At 37.6% G+C, this 22,991-nt stretch overlaps 1 protein-coding gene across 1 annotated transcript in view; it reads right to left on the bottom strand.

Moving 5' to 3' along the window:
• LOC139738402 (E3 ubiquitin-protein ligase TRIM37-like) overlaps positions 1-21,560 on the bottom strand; it is a 38,791-nt gene extending 17,231 nt beyond the window's left edge. The window contains exons 1-4 of the mRNA XM_071649038.1: positions 21,464-21,560; positions 12,403-12,504; positions 6,968-7,008; positions 1,052-1,171 (exon numbers count right to left, since the gene is read on the bottom strand). Of these exons, the coding sequence (XP_071505139.1) occupies positions 1,052-1,171; positions 6,968-7,008; positions 12,403-12,504; positions 21,464-21,484 (284 nt within the window). The 5' untranslated portion in view covers positions 21,485-21,560. The remainder of the gene's footprint in view (positions 1-1,051; positions 1,172-6,967; positions 7,009-12,402; positions 12,505-21,463) is intronic.
• Positions 21,561-22,991: the final 1,431 nt, after the last annotated feature.

The following is a 22,991-nucleotide window of genomic DNA, read 5'->3' as shown; positions in this document are numbered from 1 at the left end:
TTTAACACAAATGTGGACTTTACGTTGGTGAGCTTGATATTTTATTCAGAGAATAACATGCCACTGTGACATGGTACAAATATCAAATACACATGTAGTACATTCTCTAACATCAAATAGATAATTGCAAATTCATATTATTCTCTCACCTTCTGATATCAGGACACACCAATTGCAACTTTTTCAGAGAGAACTCCTTAAAGTATCGCAAGAATCATATTACATTTTGTCATTATTTTGTTGAATCTAATTTTCCACTCTTTCGCCTTTCCACAACTCTTTCGATCCTCAGAATGCTCTGCACGGAGCAACCACCCAGGAGACCCTTTGCAAGTCTATGAAATGCACAGCTGTACTCCATGATATGCCCTTGCATGTAAGTACATGCAAGTTCTGCTTAAACAAACAACAATTAAATAAAATTTCAATATTGGGACTGAGCTTTTTTCTGGGTATGAAATTTTCAAAGCTGCATGTGTATTCCACACAGCACTTGACATAGCAAGCATACTTTGGAGACATGTCAAGATATCTCATTACTATCAGAGGATTAGTAATGGCAAAACAATCACTTCTTACATCCATTGCGCTATTCATTTCACAATAAGATTTACAAAAGAAAACATAACAACAAATTAGAAATATATCACCATGCCAGCAACACATGTTTTCATTTGCAAGTACGGATTAATGTACTGGAAGTCCCCAGTCACATGTACCAACTTACAGGCTTCTATTTCAATATCTAACAGCAACAACAAAATCTTGCAGTCTAGATTTATTTTGTTATAAAAGTGGGGCTCATCTGCATCATACAGTTTGATCACAATATCCAGTACACTTTCTGAGAATTACTTAATTTTCTCTTTTTTTTTTAAATAAGAATTTTGCAACATATTCAATGAACACAATGTGATGTATGAAGTCAAAACAAATAGAAACGGACTGTGTGCTGCATGTCAGGTAAACACACTGCCAACATTACACTAGCTGTTTGGCCAAGATGTGTCTGCCTGTGTGGTGGTCAGTGGTCAGTGGTCAGGTGACTCACTTGTCTTTGTCCACATCGTCCTGCTTGCCCTGCGGTGTGCAGAGCTGCAGCGTGTCCAGCTGTTGGGTCACTTCCTCCGCCCACCGGCAGTTGACCAGTTCGTGCAGCTGCAGCGGCGCCCTGGACACACAAAGTAGCGCAGGTGTGATAAAAGAAAGATTGGCAATACTTGTAATACAACAATAATGATGACGACAACGACAACGACGACGACGACGACAACGAAGACAACGATGACAACAACAACAATAATAATAATAATAATGATAATGATAATAACATGAATTTATGTTGCACCAAATCCACTCTATAAGAGTGCTCAAAGGGCATTTTATATACATTGTACATATACATAAATACATACTACAGTGTATACTATCGGTATACTACCGGTTGACATGCCAGAGCATACAATGTACATTGAATAAATAAAAAAAAGGATTAACAGAAAAGAGAAATTGATTACAGTATAAACATACACATAAACCAGCCCAAGAAGTATAAACACACTAGATATAGCATTTTTTGAGCAGGCTTTCGAACCTCCAGGAGGCTCTGAAACTCACCCACAGTATAAACACGGTATAGGGTACAGTATCTACTCTTGCGAATAGACTGCCTACCATTACATGTACAATACACAACTTGTAACTACCCCAACTTTGAATTCCTCCTTTGACACATTGCGCACTGCTTGCCCTAAATGCTTAACATTCCTTCCTGCTAAAGGGATCAAATCATCATCATGCACATCACCTATAAATGCAAGTGAATACATTATCATATACATTACATGGTATACATACATGTATACATAAGAGTACCCTACACAAAACCTGTCAAAATATTTGGACTTATGGCACGATGAAAATCATGCTTGATATAAATCAATGGGAATCTGTATAATTATGACCTTAGCACAGCAACTACAGACCACTGTATACATGTACCTCTCAGTGCTGTGCCATGCCCATAAAAATCAATCAAACTAGACATACATTTATATGCACACAGACACTCTTTCACACATACCCGGTACACACACTCTCTCTACTCTCTCTCCTCTACCCAACCCCCCCCCCCCCCCTTCCTGCATCTACACACTGTATGATATGATTAAATAATTCATGTACAATCAGTGGCTAGGTACAATAATATTCACATGCAAAGCCTGATGAACATTTGCACTAGCCTGCAGATTAGGGACACCATCGAGAAAGCATGCAGAACGCCATTAACACTGCAGTGCACATACTGTATCTAGCATCCACTATCACTGTACTGTGAGTTTCATTCAGTACAATTGTCCATAGGTTGAAATTAAATTCAACTGTGATACTATGAGTGATTATTTTACCTTTTCTGTTAAGGATTGCTATGTGGAGACAATTTACCCATTGCCTATTAAACTCCTAGAATGTATACATGTAGAGTAACAACCTCCCACCCCCCACCTCCCCCCCCCCCCAAAAAAAAAAAAAGAAAAAAAAAAAGATAGATACTGGTTCAGATAAAGGTCAAGAGATTCTTGACATTTTTAATGGACAAAGCCAGTGGAATAACATTATGTGAAATCCATACATAATCATAGCGCATTGAGGATCATGTTTCTCCGTGGGACTATTCTACTTAACTAAATACATTTTTTTCTAATATGTTTACAGTGCTGTCTGTAATGTCAAGTACTCAAGGTTACAAATGTGGCTACTACAATTTAAGGTGACCTTAACTTTTATACTAACATTTGCAGATGAAAAATTAAACAGCTTAGTGCTTCAAAACAGTTCTAAAATAAGAGTTAGGGATAAAGATAACCAACGTGAAAAATGTTAATTTTTTAAATCAATGTTTTAATAAGTAATTGTTAAATATACAAAATGTGAACAACTGTTTTATGAAAGACTGTTTCTAGCATAAACCGTCACCGTGAAAGTTCACTGAGAAAATTAGAGATATCTCCTTATATTTGTGGCTTTGTTGCAAAATTTCTGTTCGGTAGGGTGTTTTGTGAACTGAACGGTATTTTATAGGCATCAAATGTGGTAATTCAAACATTTTTTAAATCACTTGTCCAAATGTTATACATGTAGATATTGTTCGCCATTGGAAGCAGTGATTTAAAGAATGTTCGAGTTATCACATTTGATATGTGTAGGTCAGTTGGGTCACAAAACATCTTACCATATAAAAATTTTGCAGTAAAGCCTAAAATACAAGAAGGTATCACTTACACCTATTTTTCTCAATAAACCACAACTGTAGACAGTTTATTTTAGAAACAATTTCATTATAACTATTGTGCACATTTTGTATATTTAACAATGCTTGACATTGATTATACTGATTAACATTTTTACATTGGTTGTTTGTATCCCTAACTCACATTTGAGAACTACATTGTATTTTGAAGCACTTAAGCTGGGTTTTTGCTTCATCTGCAAATGGTAAATACTGCCTTTAAATTGTGGCTTCATTAAAGTGATCAGAACTATAGGTGAGCTCACAGACAGTGATGACAATGTCTACCATTTACCATGTTCCATGGTGCCAGACTGGCTCTCAACACACTCTAAACTCTCATGACTCACTGTGTGCAGACACTGACTTAGTATCTGATGAACCACAAAATCAAAACAAACACCTGCTGACAAACAAAGGTTCGATATTAGAAAAATAAAACTCTTTTTCAAACAATTAGCAGACAGAATCAAGTCAACATCAGCCCCCGTCTTGCTGAAGATGCCTTTCACACATTGTGTGTGAGACAGAGTGATGATGTAGTAAAACAAAGATCACAAAGCAAATGGGGTACCGGTAAGACACTTGTTTAAATTTTCTTGGCCCTTAGTTAAAACTGTTAAAGAGTGACAGGGAATTGCATAGATTTCTGCAAACAGAGCAACAAGATTTTCAGTCATCCTCAATATTGCAAACCCTAATTAAAAGATAACTGCATGTATCCTGAAATCGTCATTGGCATTAGACACACCAAACCTATAATTTTTTCTTCTTTGTATTATGTGTGTTTTAGAAATTTGTATTCAATTTGCATATCTTGATTGAATGTGGACATTTACAATGTACACTTGTAAATCAAGTCAAATAAATCAAACAAACTTATATCAAAGACTGTACACACACACACAGACATAACATACCTTTTACAAAAGAGTTTTCAACATAGTCTTCATGAAGAAAACATATCCTGGCTAAACTCTAAATCATGCCTTCATGTACATACACTCTTAAGGGCTTTTTACACTTGTGTTTCTTAACCCCGGACTTTCTCTGACCCAGGACTATCGTTAGTCCCGTACCAATTTTTTCAGCTTTTTACACTCGCCAATTAGTCCCGTACTATCTCTTGTCCGGGGCTAAGGAGAAAACTTACCTTTTTACACTCGTATTTCTTAGCCCCGGACTTTCCAAACCACATGAATATTCATAATTACGCTGTGTACTGTACACGTACACGCACGCACCGGCAGCACTTGATTACCTCGTTTCTGATTGGTCAGTGAGGGTCGGACTTCGTCTCCGTCGCTTAGCCCAGGATTATTTTTTCGTTCTGTTTACACTCACTTGCTTGGCACCGCAATTGCGGTGCTAGCACCGCAATTGCGGTGCTAACCCCTGCTATTTTGCAGGGCCAGATAGTACCGTACTATCGGTGGGGCTAGCCCACTTTGGCAAAAACGAGTGTAAACAGAAAGTGGGCTAAGGATAGTCCCGTACCAACGGTGGGGCTAAGGCCCCCCCTTAGCCCCACCGTTGGTCCGGGGCTAAGCAAAATTTTACAAGTGTAAAAAGCCCTTTAGTTCCATGTTAGCTCTAAAAACATGCTGTTGCATGGCTCTCCAAATATATTTGCCTGTGATATGGATGAAAGATTGGATAATATTTCCTGCAATTACTGCAACTGCTGCAAACAATGAGATCAGAGGAAGAGGAAGGAATTCTTCAGAGGAAGGGAAGTAAGGACTAGACAAAAATACTCGTGGTATTCCACTATCTTATTGTTTGTGCCCTTTGACACTTCAATGACCCCAGTTATGTCAACTAGTCTGTGCCCATCTCCAATTATTAAAAGAAAATAAAGTATGAAAAGAAAAGGAAATAATAATGGCAACAATGTCATTCATTTCCAATGGATTTTGAACTCTCTGTGAACTCACTGAGTCAGCCCAGTTACACCCAAACAACCATTACTAGATGCTGTACTTCTGTGAATGACACACTCACATTGTGCAGAGATATCTCCCCCCCCCCCCCACCCCCCACTCATGACACCTTTCTTGCAGAGCAAAGCGTAGAGTTTCTTGATCTCTGCAAAACTGTTGCTGAGTGAAAATACTGGAATGCTACTGTATCTGACGACTACATGCAGCCGTTCAACATGAATGAAAGACTGACCTTTTTATACTATAATGACATAATTTTCTTTGAAATTCCATGGCAATAGCACTACAGGTTACATGGATTTCCATGCATAACAACTGGCAAACACATACATGTAGCAGATCTTCTCTTTTGCAGTGTGGATGCAAATGAGTATTTATCAGAAATATTTTTCTTTTGCCAGAAGAGCATATTATTGCTTCTTCATTATGAGTCAATTTCTCCTTTCACAACTGTTACTTCTTGTTTCTATCCAGTCCCATTTGTGTGTGTGTGTGTGTGTGTGTGTGTGTGTGTGTGTGTGTGTGTTTCCTCTCCCTTTTCTCTGTTTTTGTTGTGGAGCAATATACTGTAGTCATTACTGCACTGTATATAAACAGGGAGGTGGGCCGGGAGCCCTGATACGAACTAGTAACAAACTCAGAAACACACTTCTACTACATGGTGGCTGGACTGAAACATTTAAAGACTACTGTAATATTCAAACATGATATCTCATTTAAGAAACTGTGTATGGACTTTATAGCAGTTAAGAGCATAATCAAAGGGAAAAATAGATATTGAAAGATTACGTACACATTAATTATATTTATAATTAATGTATTTGTGCACGTTCATTATGTGCATAAATGTTTGCATGCATGAAAATGTTGATGTGAATGAATGGATGTACCACACACAACATGAGAGAGTTTATGACACATTTTACCCTTTGTCTTTTACAAGAATCTACATACATGTACAATACTGTTCAGAAATATTGTTTTTCACTTTTGCATTAACAAAAGTTTCCTGTTTATCTCCACTGCCCATATCCATGTGAGGCTGAAGGGGGATAGCGTCACCACCCCTGAATGGGCTATGTTTAATCTCAGCTGATTCTGCCTTCCTGCAGAAAATTGAGACAATCGATTGACGCCCATCCAGGGGGCTCACCAGATCTCGAGGTCTCTAAATTGTGCTAGCCTCCTGTACCCACCTAGCTTGTCCTAGCAGGCACCTTGGAAAAATTATTTCATTTCCAAGAGCAATTGGACTTTGGAAACGCACTACCACACTGAGAGTTGAGAATAGATTCATTCTGTATGCTTTAATCAAACATGGCTGCTGACCTAAGTCATAAACTCTGGGCTTATTTCTATTAATAGCAGCCATCATAACAAGCCTGCTACTGCTACTACTACTACTACTCCTATTACTAACTATTACTACTACTACTACTACTACTACTACTACTACTACTACTACTACTACTACTTCTACTACTACTGGTAGTAGTAGTTGTAGTAGTAGTAGTAGAAGTAATAGTAGTACATGTAATTCGGCTATTATAATGATCATGATAATGATTGACATAAATCCTCATCCTCCTGAACATCATAGCAGTCGAACTACTGGTAATAACAACAAAATGAACTATGATTATCAAACAGCAATTGTTGCTGATAAATCATAAATACAGCAGATGAATGGATGCACAACTGAGAATGTCATCCGTTTCATTCAGACTCATCTCACCTGCAATGAGGGCACTGTGGCCGCTGCTCCGTCAGCCACCTCTGTTGGGGGAGGAAGAACAGAGAGAAAACAGAGATTCTAAATAAAACTACAATAACAACAACAAATCACACTGCAAACCTCTATTAACGCACAGGTCTTTCGTTTACCCGGTACACCTTACACTATGAACTGCAAAAACACAACTGTTAGTGCAGACAGACCAGACTGCTTATACGGGACAAGGGAGGAGTATTGGGGGACGGTGGGGGGGGGGGGGGGGGGGGGGGGGGGTAAGAAGGAGAAACAAGGAGTAGGTGCATCAAGCATGGAAAAGATGAGACAGGGAAGGAAGAGGGAAAGAAAGGGCAGACAAAGAAGAACAATACCACATACAGGGTACAAAATCAAGATGAAAGAGGTAAGAGGAACGAGAACACCATTCATTACAATACATGAAAAACCACACAACTGTGCGACAATGGGTAGCATTTACATTGTATATTGATACAACTGTATCAAAATGAGGAACTTCCTGTTACTATTAGTAATAATTCATACAATAGAGAGGAATAGAAATGTCCAAAAAATGTTTTTTTTTTTGTTTTGTTTTTTTATGTGTGTCCGAGTGTATTTTGGAAGTTTCTTTCATCTTTTCTTTGTTGTCAATGCCCAAGGCATGTAGCAACTTCCTATAGAGGAAAGTGCAGTGACATCCCACCTGATCCACTGTAGTTGATGTTGCTACCAAAGAGCAAATGCTCCAATACTCTACAATTACTTGTCATTCTGTTATGCCTCTGGGAGGATTTTTGTCCCGCCTAAAAATCTCTTACATTTCCCAACCAGTGGAAAATTTCCATACATTTACCCATTAATGAGTCAGCATGGCTATAAATCTCTTTCTCTCTTTTTTGATTAGCAAAAATAGATAAACAATAACAAACACATACAATAATCAAATAATCAATAAACAAATACAATAATTCAGCTATAATAACTAAGAATTTTGAAGCATAGATCTGCACAAGTACAATACCAGCCAGTTACAATTACATGAGACAAATACAGGTGTATCAATTTGAAAAGAAACATTTCCGACATTTGGTCATATCGGAAGAAAAATCTCTTGCTGATAATTTGGGTCTCGACGAGGTTCACTGAATTCTCTCTCTCTCTCTCTCTCTCCCTCTCTCTCACTAGCCTGCCATTACCACAGCCTCAAATTTCAGAAATGGATGATCACAATTCCACAGAAAGCGAAATGTGCTCATACAAATGCCGACAAAGTGTGATTGTACATGTACTCCACACTGCACGACAATTATGCTCAACAATGCAGACACCCACCGGAAGCATTGTGCCAGTTTTCGGATGTTTGATTTCACAGAAATGATCTTTGAAATCCAATCTAATTTCAACATTTTTGTTGCAGTCCCTAATGGAAGTAAGTAGAAACTTGGCACTTTATGTCAGCGACCGCAGTTTGCCGTTAAGGGGGGGGGGGGGGATACGAACACAAATCGTTCCCTGAAGTGCTGTTTGACTCCCGGAAACCCGATTCCAAAGAGAAAATGGAGATTAACAGAAGAGACAGTCTACTTTAAAAAGAGAGGATGTTGTTTACTACATTGCGTGCTTTTAATCCAGAACTAGATCTTGTTTCCTTATCTGACAGAAAATGAATTCTTCATGTCACCAAAAACAAAACAAAAACAAAACAAAATAAAACACAAACAGCTTGTGTGGTCTGTGATTTGTATTCTGCACCCTCAAGTTAAAACATTAACGATAGCGTGAGTTTCTAAATTTTCATTCCTTAACAAGAACAATCCTGTCTTTTCCTTCTTAATCTTTCTGGGTACATTGTAATACCCCAGCAGTGCATGACACTGCCAGTATAAACCCAACTACAAAATGTATCTATTATTTTGCCTGCCATGCATGGCAGTGAAACATACAATGCTTGTACTCACACAATTTAATTACCAGCCGACATTTGAGTTATACTAGGATTTCTTACAAAAGCTTTCTCTTTACTTTCAAATATGGAGTCCTGTATTCAAAATTTACAATTTCATACAATACAACAATTAATTCAAGTTGTCAATATTCTTAATTTGTCAGTAGATAAGGACTAATGAGTTAATGATTTTGACTCTTCCACCCTTTTCATCCCCCAAAAGTGTCTAACTTACATGTTTGCCACTGCCCATAACAAAAAAAAAGGTAGTGCACTTTGACATTAACAAGTAAAACTTTTTCCTCATACAACAGTGGCTAAAAAGTTATAGCTCTAGGTTTTGCATGCACCCTGTGGAAGAAGATAACATGCTTGACTATATTGGACACAGACTATTTTCAATTCTTGATGTCTAACTGAGCTTTAGTTTCACAAATACTCTTTTTTTTTTTGGAAGGGGGGGGGGTTGGGGATGGGGAGAGAGGAAAATTCAAAGGGTATGGCTCTACTATCAAATCCTCTGATATTTCAGATCAGTATTATGAAGGTTAACAGAAAAGGGAAGTAAATCTAGTTCAATTGATCAAAATCACGCATCAAAACCAAGCTGCAAGTGGTAGATGGAGTTGCTGGTTGCAATTGCTGGTTTCAGCAAGCTTACATGAACTTTGCTCTGACATATACAGGGCAAGTCCAAGATAAGGTCCCCTCAGAAGGCAAAATTTCATCTTTGCTCAATATTGACGTGTTTGGTATCATTTTGAAGCTTATGAGTTGAAGTTTTGATTTCCATGGAGGAAAAAATGATATTATGTAATTTTATGCAAATTTCAAGGGCTTCATTTGCATAAATGTGAAACACAGCGTTACGTATGGGACATTTATAAAAATTCATATTAATTCAAAGGAAAGCAAATGATATTTGATTAATATGTGGACATAAGAAGTTCATCAAATAGTTTAACTTGGTATAAAAATTTAGGGATTATGCAAATGATTATGCAAATTAGCTCGTGTCTTATCATGTGATGTCCCATACGTAACAAATTGAGGTCATTTTTTTAGGTTTTTTCTGAAATTGCTACGGATATTTTAATGCCCTTTTGGAAAGTTCTAATTAATTGTTTAGAGAAACTAAATACCATAGAAAAAAGAAAAAACAGTAAAAGAAATATATTCTATTAGGCATTAAAATAATGTTACGTATGGGACAAATGCGTTACGTATGGGACATCCTCATACATATTGCATGTGAATGCATGTAGCTAGCTGGGAAGGTCTCTCAGTACACAAATGGTCAATCATCCTGAAGAAAGCATCCCAACATTGTAGCTACTTTTTGAGTTTTAGACACTTGAAACAATGCATGTACTTGACTGAACAATTTTCAGAAAGGGGGAGGGGAAAATGGCAAAATACACAATGAAAATCAGCATTGAAGGGATGGTATAGTTTTTGTAGAAATGGGGATTCAGTTTTCAACATTTAATGAGATGATTGGAAACCAATTATATGAATTACTAAAGAGCATACAATCCTAAGACTAGAGGAATTCAAAGTTTATGTGATGGAGATCCAATTTGAAATGGTTGTGATATATACAAAAAAATATATAAAGTAAAATGATTCCTTTTTATTGCAAGTGATACACAAATTGTCCTTATTCAGTTTCAATAGTAGCCACGACAAAATTCATGGGTATACATACCGAGGTGTGACACGAATCAATGACCTGACTGCTAGACAGACATCATATATCTACTCGATCACTGGGGTTCCACGCAGCAGGTATTGCTTATTTATTAAAATTAATATTTCTTGTGTCAAGTCATTTTTTGTTGAAACTAAATGGCAAACTGCCCTTCATCAATGGAAGTAAACACTTTAAACTATTCAATTTTTCAGTAGTAACTATCCTGATAAAAATAGGGCATACATACTCAGGTTGGTCATAAAAAATATAGAATATGATTAAATATGATTATGATGGTAAATATATGGGGAATATTGTTCCCTTGTCAATCTGGAACAGCATTTGAGTAATTTCAACTGATTCTACCTCAATAATTATGCAAAAATTTGTTTATGGGTATCTTGCAAAATTATTTTGCAAAATACCCATATAAACTTGGTTCTCCACACACTAAACGAATGGGGGACAAAGGGCATGCATACTCAGGTTGGTCATAAAAATATAAAAATATGATTGAATATGATAATGATGGTGAATATTTGGGGAATAATGTTTCCTTGACAATCTGGATCAGTATTTGAGTAGTTTCAACTGATTTTACTACAATAATTATGCAAAATACCCATAAACATGGTTCTTCACACACTAAATGAATGGGGGACAAACTGTCCCATACGTAACTGTCCCATACGTAACACGTCATGTCTGTCTTTAATTAGAACCTGTAATTAGAGCTTTTTGCCTAATGACATGAAACTTACCTGTGATAATCTTGAGTGTTGTGACTTTCATCACAGTGAGTTACAAGTTATAGAATGAAATACTTTCAGAGAGTTTTGAGGTTGAAAAAAATGTTCAAAAAAACAAAAGTTTTCTGGTCCCATACGTAACGGCACATATTTTCTCTTCTAGAATATAATTGTCAAGGTCATTTTTCTCAATTTTTTACATGTTTATACTTCTCCTAGATATCAATCACCATGATGAAGTTCAATATGATCAAAGGCCATTAACACTATTTTTCAGGTCATAAAAGTCTCTGAATGTCCCATACGTAACGCGCGCATTATCTTGGACTTGCCCTACAGTGGAATACATAACAGTTGTAAGACAAGGAAGTAACTTTACTACTTTGCTGCTCTAGCACTGCCCTTTCAGGATATAATTTTTCTGGTATCGCGCCACAAATTGCTGTGCATTTTTTATATGACTGCTATACAAAATTTCTTGTGTGTAGCAGGTTTTTCTTTTTTAACATAGGACTGTATAGAACTTTCTAAAGTATTTGCCCATTGATCAAAACTGCTAATCAAATTTGAAGTTCCCTGTCTTAATTTGATTAAGACAGGTTAATTAAGTTAATTTGGAAGCAGTAGTGGGATTGGAGCGCTTCATCTACATTGTACACAGTAATAGTCAATGGTAGGATACTCGAGAAGTAGTGCACATTTTTTCTATAATGCAAACTGACCTCTGATAACCTCTAGCCTTTTAGCCACTCATATGAAAGGAGTACCAGTAGGTAATGGCTGTAGTGCTATAATTACTGTGGACTTAAAATTTGAACCTCATCGTCCAATCCATGCCATTAATAAAACATCATGCTAACAACAATGGTAGTCAATACATCACTACTTGCATTGCACATAAGGATCATTGGTCAGCCAGTTTAATAGCTGTTGCCTTGTTCTTGTACTACAAATGCAACAGGAAAAGCAGCCAAACTTTGGCATTTGTTCCAGTGGAGGGGGTTGCGTAGCGGCAAAAATGGAAGAGAAGGCAGTGTTTACGCCAACTTACCCGTATGCAGGAGTAGCAGCACAGCTTGGAGCAATGTGGACACAGCCGGGCGTCCCGCAGCTTCTCCATGCAGATGAAGCATCGGAACACCTCCGCCAGGCTCTGGTGAGGAAGTCAGCAAAATCACACACAATCACATTATCAAACATTGGGGAGACTTACGTACAGTTGTGGGTCACAGGGAGGTTTGGAAATAAAGCTCTTGAAAAATGAATGGATGGAACAAACTCAACAATGGTACTTCCATGGACTTTACTTTCAAAGTGATGGTCAGTATTCAAAAACTGTCTTCATTTTACAAGTTCCATTTCAAGCCCATACCATTCTATGCACCATGATTAAACGTATGTGTGAACAAAAGAGTGAAAGGAAGAAAATACATAATCATATTAAAATAAACATTTGTTCAGAGCACAGTAAAGCCTACCTGCATCTTTGATCAGTCAGTGTCATCCAATTTGAACAAACAAAATCCACTTCCTATCATCTAGGCCAAAAACAACAGCAGCAGCGACCAGAAAGCTAGAAAGCTAGAAAGCTCAGCCGAATCTCTTTGCTGACAACATACAGAGTTCAAAGAGCTTAAACACATTTCAACAAACACCGTCGACGGATCGTCAACTGTGTCGGGACTCTCTCCGCTCACATTGAGTCGGTACGCTCTTGCAATGCGGACGATTCCTACATAATGCGGATCTTGCGAATTAGCTGGAAGGGTCCCGACCACACCTAAGGGACTCCGAGGGGTAATCCAGCATTTGCTTCTGAGCTACAGATTGCAGACAGGGCAGGGGGTGGTGGTGGTGACATGGGGGGGGGGGGTGTTCCTGATGTATGAGTTCAGGGCTAATTCGAATGTTGACAGCCACTGAATCATCATCCATGAGGACAAGGGTATTTTTTTTTCAGACTGGCAAGGCACAAATCACAAATTTGATGGATCATGACCTAGTATACAAATAATGAATGTTTATGAGTGCAATGGACAGAATATTTCATGAGGTGAAAGATGAAATGATCCATTCAACAAGGTGCAGCCGAGTTGAATGGATCAATAATTTCATCTTTCTCTGAATCAAATATTCTGTCCATTGCATGAATGAAAAACATTTATTATTTGTTTTATATAACGCCTAAAATAGATCCTTGTCATTTCATGTTTTAGTAATTTAGAAACAAGAAAGAATCTGAAATCGCGAGAGTGCTCACTGAGCGCTTTACGCTAGCGCGCTGTCGCATACACACACTGCAAACCCAAGCGTTTTACACGCGTACCCTTTGTAGTGTGTCGGGCTCTCCACGAGCGTGCAATGGAGCAATCGTATGGATCCAAAATTGAACGGTTAATGGAGCCACAATTGCACTGATGATGACGTCATAGTGAAATGGGCCAAATGATCTATGTCAAACAACCAATCAAATGACAAGGATCTCTTCAGGCATTACATAATAGCCAAGGATGACTGGGTTCTTCATGCATCTTTAATACATCACAAAGTTATAAAGTAGCAACTGGCAAGATGCATGTTTTGTACAAGAACTTGCATACTGGGCACAATGGTACAATTAGTCTTGCATCTAAATTTCTGAGTATATTGTTTCCCGGTCTTTGAAATGAAATTCATGGAAGAGGAGAAGAATAGTGACCTTTTTTGAAAATTATTACATCAATGACACAAGTAAAATGCAAGCAATCTTTGATAACTGAGAAATCTGATAAAATTTATACTTTTGTCCATCTGAACTTTGGTAAAGTCAGAGTACATGGCAACGCTATGGGCTCTGCAAATTAGTTTTTTTTTTTTGTTGTTGTTGTTAAATGGCCATGACATTACTTGTGATTTTGTGAAAAACTGTTTGTTTTTCTTTTCTGCATTTTCTGCAGTAAACACATGAAAACAGAATACTGGTATAACAAGTGAAAAATGGAAATTGACGAACATTGATAATACACTGTATAGTCGGCTTTGATTTTAAAAGCAACATTGACTTCTTTTTTGCTGTTAAAAGTATTCTTTAAATAGGAGACATGCATGATCGATTCTCTGCACAACACCTCCAAAAAAAGAAATTTCCATCAGAGCAAGGACAAGGTCATCACTGATATGCAAGGTTGACTTTTTTTTCAGTTTTTTAAAGTTAATTTCTCAGTTGGTTAGACACTCCATTCATTTTCAAAGTGATATAATGCATTATAGCATGCCCACCATGACAATTTATTGAATTCATCTCTAAAAAAAAAATAATAATAACTTGCGTAGACTAAGTAACCACAATGTTATTCAATTGGATTGAATGCACAAACAAACTTTTTCTACTAATATTGCCAAATACCCCACTTGCTGTCAGGTGGATGTGCTGGCAAGTACCCTTTACAAGGATTAAATGAATAATCGATATCACATGCTTTATTATCTCTGTGAATCTAACACCCAACATGCCTGTTTGTACAAATTATCTTTTTCTGCTCAGGCACAAACTGGAATGCTCCGAATTGGCTTATTCTTGACTGAAGAGTGTGGCTGGGTGAGCATATCATGTTTGGCTTGTTTGTGCTAGAGGTGAATATGCTGAACAGAACAAGAAATGGGGCCATATTCTGTTGCGGGAGGGGGTGGGGGGGGGGGGGGGGGGGGGACACATTGGATATCACTGAAAAGATTACTACGCACAGAGGCACCATCTAGCCAGCCAGCCAGCCAGCCAGCCAGCCAGCCCCTTGCTATTGTGCTCAGACAGAACAATGTGTCACACGTAAACAAGGCACTGATTCACGCCGACCAGTCAGCGGGAACGGGGACCACGAGCCAGCGAACAACTGGCCTCCCTTCGCAAACAGGAACACCCTGGCAAAGAAGGACGCACAGGCCCAAGTCAGCAGTGGAGGCCTGCTCCCCGACGTCAATGAAATCATGCTGCAGCAAAAGTCAAATTTTCCTGCATTTCTCTCTCTTTCTTTAAACTGATATCTTTCACATTTTTTTTCAATCTACGTCACGGGAGAGAAAATGCATCGACAGGTTGTCGACAAGCAAAGCAGGCATAGCACAGGATCTGCAAAATTCTACAAAGCAAGTCTCTGGAGATGAAGAGGGTGAATCTTAGCTGAGGGAGACAACAATTCTTGGGGGAACAAATGGGGAGGCTACAGTAGATAATTCTTATGTCAATAAAAAAAGCAGTACTGAAGCAATTGTGCTGGCAGAATGGTGAAAGATGAATTCTAATTTTCTCACTACAGTAGTACTAGTAGTAGTAGAAGTAGTAGTAGTAGTAGTAGTAGTAGTAGCAGTAGTAGTAGTGATTGTGTCATAGAGTTGTACATTTTGGGCCCTACATTTCAAGTACGAAATGGCTGTGGCATAAAATTTTCACAAATTGGAGCAGACGACCTTTTTCACATCATTAAATTTTCATGAATTGCCACTGGCATTCAGTGCATATGGTGTAGACAAGAACTTCTGCTTGCATTTAAACTTTGCAAATCTTGGCTCTCGCGAAATTTGCAAAATTAAAATTCATGCAAACAATTCTGGTTATACAGTAATTGGAGTCTAGTCACTGAATCAAAGGATGTATGTGTATCTGTACGTATCTCACATAAGAAGGGACAATGACATGTTCTTGCCCATCTGTACGAATTCCTGGGGCCGTATTCTGAGAGCTTATTAAGTGTCTGATTAGCACTTAATTACCGAATTGGTATTCTGAGAGCATGATTAAGTAGGGGTTATATTAACTACTATAGCAACAAGCGTTTTGGCGGGAAGGACCTACGCATTTGCGCGTATCAATGCGCGCGCACCTCTGAGAGGACTTAATCACAGAGTTAATTACGAATCGGTATTCTGAGGGTGTAATTAAGTATGAAAGTTAATGAAAAACTTAATGATACCAAAGAGTGTCATTAACTACTCCGATATCAAGCATTACATCGCGTTTTCTCTGCCACAACGATGCTTACCGTCTTCGGTAACTGAGGAGCGGTTGAATCTTGTTGTCATGGTATCCATAGAATTCAGAGAAAAAAAAAGAAATAAAGCCGATCTTCGAGGAATTTTGTCATTTTATGTGAGCAAAGAGGTTGAGATCTTCGCGTGCGTAGGTGAGGGGTTGTAATCAAATACCGGAGTGTGCGCACGGAGCTCTTGGGTTGTAATTACAGGGGGCGTGGAGGAGTGCGCATTGAGGGCATATTTGCGCGTATAGTCATCATTTTGGCTTCTAACAACGTGTCTGATTGGATGGAATAACAATTAGATGGGAGGGACCTAAGATAATTACAGGGGACTTAATCATACCTTAATTACGTCCTCAGAATACCGATTTTGCCCATGATTAAGGGCCTATTAACTTCACGACTTAATCACGAAGTTAATTACAGACTTAATTACGACCTCAGAATACCACCCCTGTTAATTAATCATTTGTTCGGTAGCTTTCTTTGCTGCATATTAATCAGTCCTACTCAAACACATTTCATTGAAAGTTAAGTCTAAAAGTGTACTTTCTCCACTACTATTGATTGCACCTATGTACTTTCAACATCAAAGTTTGAATAGGCTGTTCAGTACACACGCATCACAAAAAAAATCTTACCTGTATTTTATCATATACAAATATGTAAACCAGTGGGGGGCATTTCATGAAGCGTTTTGTCAGATATTTCATCTGACAAAATGTTAAAAGCTACTGAAATCCTTGCATCTGATTGGCTGACAGCAAATTTGTTCATAAAATGCCCCCCCCCCCCAGATCTGCAGAAAGACAATCTTTAAAATCCTTCTAGGCATGAGTGCTTCTGGTACCAATACTAAGTAGCATGGTAATTATTGAATAAATCAGAAGAATACAGAATTCGATGAACTTATTTCTGTTTGTGCGGTTATAATTAGCATACAGGCAGACATATAATCTGTCTCAACTATCACACAATGTACAATAGGTGTATTTAAAGTACTACATGTATGTATGCTTTCCTGCCAAGGTTTTTAGGCCAACAGAAGCAGACGAGTAGATGGACTAGAAGCACATGAAACATAGTTTCTTTTATAGTCACCAGGCACAGGGACATAAAATCTTTGAAATGCAGAGCTCAGGTTTTACCTTGCTTGAGCACTATTCTTTGCATTCAGAATCGTGTCATACATTTGGTGGGCAACAGATACGAACCAACAGACAACAACTATAACATGTGCCTTGTTGCTGAAAACAGAAAAGCTCTCTCTCTCTCTCTCTCTCTTGCATTCTTTTTTTTTCCTTATGATCCACACAACAACAACAAAAAATGACCTAATGTGATAGCACAGCACATATGACTGAAATACTGACACCTGTTTATCTGTATTCTACAGTGGCTGTATGTGCACACCAATAATTTTGATGCCCTTTTCTGATAAACAAGGACGACACGGCAATACTTTTGAAGCATACACGGGCAGGCCTGGGAAGAGACAAGTATAGGCAGTCTTGTGGCTTTATGAGTCTGGCTTGGCAAGAAACAAAGGTCTTTTTCAACCATTAAGTATCTAAAAAAAAAAAAAAAAAAAAAAAAGAAGAAGACTTAGACCTGAACATCTGCTATCACTGATTGAATCAAACAACTGTCATATGATGGTATGATGAAACGATAAAATGCTCTGGTTCTTTTGCTGCTTTGGAAGCCCTACAGCACAGAAAGGTTTCTTGCACCTTTTTTGCAACCCCTACTCAAAGAAGGGAGCATTGAAATTCCATCTGACTTTGCACAATTGCTTTTCTTCATAGTCTACTATTGTAATTGCTCCTCAGTTTATGCAGATAAACATGCTGCTCAAGAAACGTGATATGAAATAAACATGGATGGTGGGAACCAATATAAGACACTACACACACACACACACACACACACACACACACACACACACACACACACACATTCACACACATTTTCACACACTGAAAACCCTCCCACAAAACAACAAAATAAAAATAAAAAATGTTTGTTCATCTACTTAGAATGTATTACAACTATAAAGCAAGTTCGCAGCTTGAAATTTTTGAGAATTGGAGCCGACAGTCTCAAAAGTTGCATGAACTTTTCGCGAATTGCCCCTGGCATGCAATGCAAATATGTAGACAAGGATTTTTGCGAGCATTTTAATTTTGCAAATCTTGGCTCTTGTGAAATTTGCGACATTAATGCATACATTTCTGGTTTTACAATAAGCTATGAGACTGAGTTGACCAAATACATGTCTGATTCATTAATGAATGGCTTACCACCACATTATTCTCTCTAATGTCGTAGTCTATTTCCAGAAATGTACTGTACACATGTGCTCTTCCAGTATTAAGCGTCAATTCCATTTATAAAGCATCTTTCTCATCAACTATTTTCTTTCATATTGTATGTCTGAAAGACTAGAACCCAATATCATGAGATAGATTTGTACCTATAGGACTTCCCAATGTTACACATCTTCAGTATACAGTAGTATCTATGGTAGGAAATCAGAGGAAGTGAAATAATTCACAACCCTTGCAACTCATAGCCACCAGCCTAATGGTGTATACTGTTACATGGCAACTACCTTATCAACTTGCTCTTGGGCATATAAATCAATGATTACAAGCATAATTAATAGCCAACAAGTCTTAGCCTCAAAATTTTATTCTTATTTCATTCCATTTCAAATTACCATAACATTCATTTCAATACTGTAGAATGTAAAATATTCTATTCAAGATTAAATATTTTCATTTACTTACTTTATCATTATTCATTTTGGTACTTTCAGACACAACCTTAAAGGACAAGTTCACCTTCATAAACATAAGGATTGAGAAAATGCAACAATATTAGTAGAACACATCAGTGAAAGTTTGAGGAAAATTGGACAATCGATGTAAAAGTTATGCATTTTTTAAATTTTTGTGTTGGAACCGCTGGATGAGGAGACTACGACAGCTTGTGAGTCATATGCGTTCAGTATAAAGAACATGTAAAAGAAAATTCAACATATTTTCACTTTTTTCGCATAATAAAAGAGCACTTGACTTGCCTCTTTCTAAAGGCAGGGGGAATAATATTACCCATAACATGTGTCGGTAAGGAGTCAGGGGAATGTGTACTTTTTTCAAAAGATGGAATTTTGTGAAATTCTCTTTATATTTTCCTTATATTGTTGTACGCATGTGACATCTAAATTATTCATACACAGCAGTAGTCTTCTCATCCAGCGGGTACAGCACAAAAACTTCAAAAATTCATAACTTTTGAACGGATTGTCTGATTTTCCTCAAACTTTCAATGATGTGTTCTACTAATATTGCTACATTCTCTCAATCTTTATGTTTATGAAGGTGAACTTGTCCTTTAACTAACCAAGTACGATTTCAATTTCATGTTTTGACCCTAAAAATTGTGCAAAATGCACAACGGATCAGTAGCAGTGAGCTTTTGCACTACAATCAAACAAAGAGGCCATTTTATCTTCTATACTCTCTTGAAAATATAGTTGCAATAAATGCATGATACCAATCCTGCAATTTTGTTAAGACCCTATATCATGAATTTCAATTTTTAAAAAATTTCTGTTATTCTGTTCATGAGTTTGATTACTGTAAACTTCAATATTTTTGTGAGATTAATTTTTCGCGCTGAGCTGCTCAAAAACATATTCGCGGGTTCTTGAATTCGCGCTGCACAATTGTCAACCCATGCAAAATGTGCAGAGAAAATTGTGAAGATACATGCATTGCATGTATTTTTGCTGGTTTTAGAATTAGAAACCTATCAATAATACACTTTTGTGTACAGTCGAACCTAGGCACAGGAGGTCGAACCCTGTGCGATGTGCAAGTGCCGATCCACATTTCATTTGTGTGGAGGCCTACGCCGGCTACAGACAAATGGCTAATTAATACACAATACTGTAATGTAAGCGGAAATTTTCGCAGTGTTGAAACTTTCGCTCATTTCGCGGAACCAGAAACTAGCGCGAAAATAAAAGCATGCAAATATTTTTGCTTGCCATATGTTCCTATGCATGTCGTCTTGATTCTGCGGATTCAAAAACATGCAAAACTCTTCTGACACGGCCAAGCTCGAAAAATTAGTCACGCGAAAATATCCACTTTTACAGTACAATATAGATTGTAAATTTTCAATGTACACAATCCACAGCTGACAGGCCACAGCTGCACAGAGCACTTTAACATTAGTGGCACAAGAAAACATGTAATATGGCGCTTATTCCTAGAGCTACTAAAACTGAGTAGGCTTCCTAAACAGGTTAGACTTTTAGAGCGAGTCTGGCAAGCTATCACCATGTGCCACGTGATCACTCAATTTATCCAGCTCTATTTTTGGGTACTACCCTCAATCATCATTTCACTTCAACAAGGTCAAGGATATCAATATAACATTAACAATGTCCTTGTCAATGGTTACAAGTTTCTAATCTACAAAAATTACAATCAGTAACTTAGCCTAACTTTAGCTTTGTATACAAACATGGACACTGGCATGGAAAGCTACATCGATAGACACATATTAATGTGTTCTCGGAAAGAGTTCCTTATGTCCCCCCCCCCCCCCACTAAATTACTATTTTCTTTTACTAATAATTAACTAAATAAAGGTTAGATTCTATGCCATTTATGGGAAGACTTCCTTTTGAGACATAACCCTAGCATAACTTTTATTTAATTTAGTTTATTATCAGTATAAAAAAAAGTAATTTATTTATTTTGTGCAAATTAGTGGGGGGACATAAGGAACTCGTTCCGTGTTCTCCTCGCGCTTCTACTTGGGCAGGGTGCAGCTGCAATAGAATTTCGAGAATTAGAAAACTCAAAGTCCAATTTCTGTAGTGAAGTGCGTCGCTTCACAAGCAACGGAAGCCTTGCGAATTCGCACGGGAGAGATCTGGGGGTTATAGCTATACCATGGCCGATAGGCAAGGTTCAGGTAGTGGTCCACTACTGGCCATTCGCGACTCATTGAGTTCACACGCGGCCCGCGCAATTTGTCGGAAAACTATAGAATAACCTCATCGTTCAACATAATTATACTTACTTCAACTGTTGCTTCCTCCATAGTGGTATGAAAATACCAGTCAAAAATAGCGAAATTTAGTCATTAAATATTCGGTAGCGTCCGCCGTGAAACCTGCTCATATCGTCGATGTTTTGACCATACGTATTCAGCTGTCGCGTAATTGGTTGAAAACTATCATGTGACAACCGGCGCCGATCTCTTTTATTTACCGACCGATAGCGGAGATCTATCGAAATCACAATTTGAGGTTCACTCTGAACAACATTAATTTTTTTTATTTCCAAGTGTTGGTATGGTATACATCAAATGAAATTCCTATTTCAACTATTATCCTACCAATTGCTCGGTGACATACCAGCATAGTTTCTTGGGGAAACTGAACTGAATGGAATTCTGCTGTTTCATTATAACATTTAATACCTAAAGAGAATATAAATTATCATTTCGTTTTATGTAACTGAATAAAAACCAAGTCCTTGTGAAAAAAAACCACTCTCTATTATGCGTTATGCCGTATAGGCCTACTTTCAGTTATCATTATCACCTTTATTTATGGTGCAATTTAGTCAGGAACGCTTGCATTGCGCTCATTGCCTTCTATTTCTCTGCGTCCATAATTGTTTTCTTTATCTTTATGCAGTACTCATTTTTTTCTTTTCTTCACTATACCTCTAGTTCTTCCATTTCAAAGCTTTTGAGATCAGAAAACATCTTAATTATATGACGTAACAATGCAAGAATGTAAGTATTTTTGCCCCATCCCATCATTCCGAATATATTTGCTGATTTCAGAAAGAGGAGTTTTACAGTGCATACCAAAGTTTTGCTTCTACTTCTTAATTATCTGGGCTCTTATCAATTTTGATAGTGCTCGTTTATTCAAGTACAATCACCTCTTATAAGTCTATAATAGACTTTGGAATCTTTATCTGGTGACGCATTGGTCGTTTTCATTAGGCAAATTAATGTTCATACAGTGAACACAAAAGTTTTGGATACGGATTTTTATCGAAACAAAAGCTTTGTATATAGATATCTACACAGGGCACGCGATGCAGCTCTGGTGTCTATCAACCTTTCTGTATAGTTTGATATCAAAACTTAATCTATACACATTGTGGATTTATTTCGGCTCAAATTTTCAATCTCAGTGACGCTCTCAATGCCTCTCTTCAGATAAATAGATAGAAGGTACAATGAATCGTTCCATCTTTGTAAGTCCAAGGCACGACAATAACTTTTTTCTTTAATGGTCCGTTCGGGTCACTAAAATCTTGAAATCTGAAATTTTGACCAGAAAAAAAAAGAGAAGAAGAAATTTTGTGGCCCGATATAACCGGAAACATAACAATCCACCATAAATCTTAACTGCCCGCTAATGATAGTCTTCATAGAAATTTAGTAGTTTTTAGTCATTTTTAGTGGCCCCGGCATGGCTACCAAATCAAGCCCTGCTGTCCTTCATCCGTAAATCGCTCGTAAGTCAGCACTCGGATGATGATCAATGGTAATACATGTACAAACTGTATATGAATAATAATATTGT

This window comes from Diadema antillarum, unplaced genomic scaffold (genome assembly GCF_040938485.1).
Source record: "Diadema antillarum isolate AM-2024a unplaced genomic scaffold, OU_Dant_1.0 seq00000740_RagTag, whole genome shotgun sequence".
NCBI classification, from domain to species: Eukaryota; Metazoa; Echinodermata; class Echinoidea; order Diadematoida; family Diadematidae; genus Diadema; species Diadema antillarum.
The sequence above is the reverse complement of the archived record's forward strand: the minus strand, read 5'-3'. Positions and strand labels throughout refer to the sequence as shown.